The sequence below is a fragment of the Dendrobium catenatum genome, unplaced genomic scaffold, assembly GCF_001605985.2.
Source record: "Dendrobium catenatum unplaced genomic scaffold, ASM160598v2 fragScaff_scaffold_402, whole genome shotgun sequence".
NCBI classification, from domain to species: Eukaryota; Viridiplantae; Streptophyta; class Magnoliopsida; order Asparagales; family Orchidaceae; genus Dendrobium; species Dendrobium catenatum.
The window spans coordinates 805,309-808,920 of NW_021318864.1; the positions used below are offsets into that span (position 1 = coordinate 805,309).

At 36.9% G+C, this 3,612-nt stretch overlaps 1 protein-coding gene across 1 annotated transcript; it reads left to right on the forward strand.

Annotated features, from left to right (window-relative positions):
• Positions 1-624: 624 nt before the first annotated feature.
• On the forward strand, positions 625-2,276 carry LOC110098979 (transcription factor MYB102-like). Its single transcript, XM_020825960.2, has 3 exons — positions 625-861; positions 961-1,090; positions 1,202-2,276. The coding sequence occupies exons 1-3, from the start codon at positions 729-731 to the stop codon at positions 1,947-1,949; spliced, it is 1,011 nt and encodes a 336-aa protein (XP_020681619.1). The 5' UTR covers positions 625-728; the 3' UTR covers positions 1,950-2,276.
• Positions 2,277-3,612: the final 1,336 nt, after the last annotated feature.

The following is a 3,612-nucleotide window of genomic DNA, read 5'->3' on the forward strand; positions in this document are numbered from 1 at the left end:
GAAAATTTTACAAGCAGCATAGCATGTCTTCGACTCATCAATCGACACATATAACCAGCTACGTAACTCAAATGCCACGTATGCCTTTCTTTTTTTTCTCATATGATGAGACATTTATTACCCTATATATTTTTTTAAAAGAAAAAAAATTACCTTATCGTTAATTACGCATAGCGCGCAAATTAATTACCGCGAGCATATGACGCAAGAACATATGTGTCGACTGCCACAGCCATACGGTCAATTGAAATACCGTAGGCATGCAAAAATGAAATAATATTAATTAATGAATAAACGCTAGAGAAACGCGAGAAAGCCAAAGCCGTGGGCCCCATTCTCAATCAATAATGGGGTTACGTGGCATCTGCTGGTCAACGCCAGCTATTTGAAAAGCGCGGAGTGACCTGATTGCGCCTCTTAATCACCTTTCGGGCCTCCTTAATTCAACTGTTATAAACTTGTTAATCCTCTTTCCGCCGTGTTAAGTCCCTTCATTAACGAGCCACGTCGCCTTAATGATAAACAAAGGCCGGCACCGAATCCTTTTGACTTTCTCCTTGGCGTCTTCTTCTCCCTATATAACTCATTCCAACGCTGCCTTTCTCTATTCGACTTCCATTAATCTCATCCCCTCCAAGCTAGCTCCTTCAATTCCTCTCTCTCTCTCTCTACCTCTCTCTACCTATCTATCTATTGACAATTAGCTGAAGCAAGTTGTATACATAAAAATGGGAAGAGCTCCTTGCTGTGATAAGAATGGGTTGAAAAAAGGACCATGGACGCCAGAGGAGGATCAAAAGCTCATCAATTACATACAGAAGAATGGCCATGGAAGCTGGAGAACCCTCCCAAAAAACGCTGGTAAGTGGCTTCCACATTCCACGGAAGTCAATCACATATATCCTTGATTGTTTCATTAATCATGCGCTGCCAAATACTAAATAACTTATAAAAAAACAGGGCTCTCAAGATGCGGTAAGAGTTGCAGACTCCGGTGGACAAACTACCTCCGCCCCGACATCAAGAGGGGAAGATTTTCCTTTGAAGAAGAAGAAACAATCATCCAATTACATAGTATCTTAGGAAACAAGTAAGTATTTCTTGAATAGTCGTATATCATCGTCAATTTCACCAGTTGGAATGACCGATAACGAGATCAAAAACTAATTGATGTGCGCTTTTGCATGGTGAATGAATTCAGGTGGTCCGCCATAGCTGCACAGCTCCCAGGAAGAACCGATAACGAGATCAAAAACTACTGGAACACACATATCAGAAAGAGGCTTCTTCGAATGGGGATTGACCCCGTGACACATTTCCCCCGGTTAGATCTCTTAGATCTATCCTCGCTCCTCAACCCAATGCTCTACAACCCAGGGCAAACGGATTTGTCAAGGCTGCTTGGCATCGAGCCTCTCGTGAACTCCGAACTTCTGAGGTTCGCCTCAAATCTCCTGCAGTCTCAGTGCCAAAATACAAATCTTGTCCAAGTCCAAGAACAGCAGGGGCCTAATCTCTCAACAAGCCAGCATGATCTCATTTCATCCTACAACCAGCTTCAAAATCTGGTTCAATCAAACTCCCAAAATGTTGATTTGGACAGTTCAGAACAGTTCAGATGGCAAAGTAATAGAGCTAACGTTTGCAACTTGGGCGACAATTTTATGCCGGCGGCGACTGATAATAATGTTAGCTATAACGATAACATGGGACAGTTCATGGTACCAAACTTCGTACAAGAAGATGGTCAGGCATTCGACTTCCAAATTCCTTACAACATGACTCACGACTCTGTTTTATCAACTCCATCGTCGAGCCCAACATTGAACAACTCTAATTGTTCCACTTATCTCAACAGCAGTACAGAGCATGATCAGGATAGCTATAGCAGCGCTAACTTGTTTAACTTCGAGATTCCTGACTTGCTAGATGTAAGTGATTTCATGTAAATTGATCATCGAGAAAGGAATTAAGGAGAGGGAATTAGATCTGGCTTAGGAATATTTCATAAGAAGAGAAAGTGAGCTCATTTTGTAATTATTAGATGTGTTGCTAGCGATGTTACATGTAAATTACACACAAGCCAACATATTTTCAATACATTTCTCACAGAAAGGTTGATGGTTAGAGAAGCAAAATATGCGAGGCGATAGCGGGCTAATATTTTATACTTACTGTGTTGAAAACCCGTTGGCTTAGGTGTAAAAATCACTTTTTTTAATGTGAAAATCAAAGCAACAGCAAGAATTGAGCACACAGTTTTCTTTATGTTCACACTGCAGCCGGCATTGAGAATGTGATTAATTTCTCCTTTTCTCTCAAATGATTTTGGTGTTTAATCTTTCATTATTGCTGCTGCGTCTTTGACCGCTTCAAAGTTGCGTAATGGGAAGCAAACTAGCTAGAAATATAATAACCCAAAAGGAAGCTGTTTTGTCTCTCTAGAATCCCATGCTGCTACTGAAATTGTTAATCCACTCAAAATAAAATTTAACTTTATGAATAAAAATCTATTTGCACAAAATTTGTTTGACTTAAATCCATTTTAAAATATATATAGAATTAAGAAAAAAATCCACTTTTAAAATTGACCTTCAAGCTTTGTTGTTGAGTAGTGTCCTTCTAATTCTCGACTTAGGCTTCATTTGAGAAGGATTTCTTATTGCTTCTTAAAGCAGCTTTCTACTACAACAAATAAAATTTTATACTAAAAAACTGATTTAAGAAGCAATAAGAAAACCGTTTCAAACTAAGCCTTAATATCATCCCCTTTTTATTGATAAAATATATAGTAGATTAAGTTAATTAAGATGGATTAGTGTAAAGAATGAAGAGACTGAATTACTCCACATCAAGCTAATATAATAATTAAGCAAATCATTCTAATTAAGTTACCTCCTTCAAATAAAAAAAATTATTTTATTTGCATAGATTATTATTTAGGTAAACCCCCACATAACATAATTAAGCTAGTTTTCCATTATGTTAAGTTTAAGAAAGCATCTATAGTGGGGGCAACAACCCATAATTTTGAGCTGCAAGCAGTGTAAATCAATATAATTGACCTTATTTATCTTAAGGTTTCTTGTGCCATTACACTTTTTATAAGATATAAGATTAATAATATTGTGAGGGGAGAAGGCTAAGATAATCGATAAAAGTCCTCCTATATTCATATAATTAAATATGGATTTCTATCATACGTTCATATCTCATGTTATGTATAATTAAGCAGCCAAAAGCACACCAATTTCCAAATTAATTTGCTTCATTAATGTTTCAAGCTCAATCATTTTCTCAAAAGTAATATAGGAATTAACATGGAAATCATTACTATTTTGGCCCCTCCCGGCAGATTATCCATATGCTCCAAATTTGGAATAGAATAATGGTTTGAGTTAGCTTTATGAGAATATTGAATAAATTGTTCTGCATTCTCACAGGATAATGCACTTATTCTTCCTGATCAGGTGGGGCTAAAGTCAGAAATTCATTTGTGGAGCCAGCTGAACGGGCGATAGGACAATATATATATATATATATATATATATATATATATAACTGTAAAAAAGAGTATTCAAGCAAATAAAAGGACACACATTAATTACTTTA